Source organism: Penaeus monodon, chromosome 32 (assembly GCF_015228065.2).
Source record: "Penaeus monodon isolate SGIC_2016 chromosome 32, NSTDA_Pmon_1, whole genome shotgun sequence".
NCBI classification, from domain to species: domain Eukaryota; kingdom Metazoa; phylum Arthropoda; class Malacostraca; order Decapoda; family Penaeidae; genus Penaeus; species Penaeus monodon.
The window spans coordinates 22,694,671-22,695,233 of record NC_051417.1 but is presented as its reverse complement, the minus strand read 5'-3'; the positions used below and the strand labels follow the sequence as shown (position 1 = coordinate 22,695,233).

Sequence of the window (563 nt, the reverse complement as noted above, 5' to 3'; positions counted from 1 at the left end):
CTAAATGGTACTTAAACTTTTGACAAAATATCTTCTATAGATGTTACTGACAGAGCACTAAGTTCTGATGAAATGCCAGCTCTCAGTAGATCCCTTTCTTAATACAACATCTTTGGTGAGCCTTACAAAAATAATCATTAGTCACTCTGGTATTCATGGTTTTCTAATAAAAGCCAAAATTGAATGGAAATCATTCCAAAAACCTCAGTGCACATCTGTAGAAGGCTCTTATATTTCTCCTCTTCATTTTAAACTTGCTACTTGTAAGATTTTGTGATAGAGAAAATGCTTTACCTTTTTGATATCTAGTCCTCCCAGCCTGGGTATTTAAAGTTGGATCATCAATGTAGTAATTGGGTTCATCACGAAGGGAACGTGTTCCTTCCATATGAAGAGGTCTACGTCGGCCTATTGGGTAAATTGCAACTCTGTAGTTCAAGCCTTCAAATTCTGAACTAGTCTACAGAACTTGCACTGAGAGTGTTTAAATTCTACTTCTACCATTCAGTCTATGCATACCACTTCTACTTTAATATTCTGAGTCATGCTTTTTCTCAATGCAA

At 35.9% G+C, this 563-nt stretch overlaps 1 protein-coding gene across 1 annotated transcript in view; it reads right to left on the bottom strand.

Moving 5' to 3' along the window:
* Positions 1–408, bottom strand: part of LOC119593607 — a gene marked incomplete at its 5' end in the record, with an annotated part of 3,790 nt that extends 3,382 nt beyond the window's left edge. Inside the window, 1 exon segment of the mRNA XM_037942562.1 lies at positions 295–408. Coding sequence (XP_037798490.1) covers positions 295–408 — 114 coding nt within the window.
* Between the last annotated feature and the right edge of the window lie 155 nt (positions 409–563).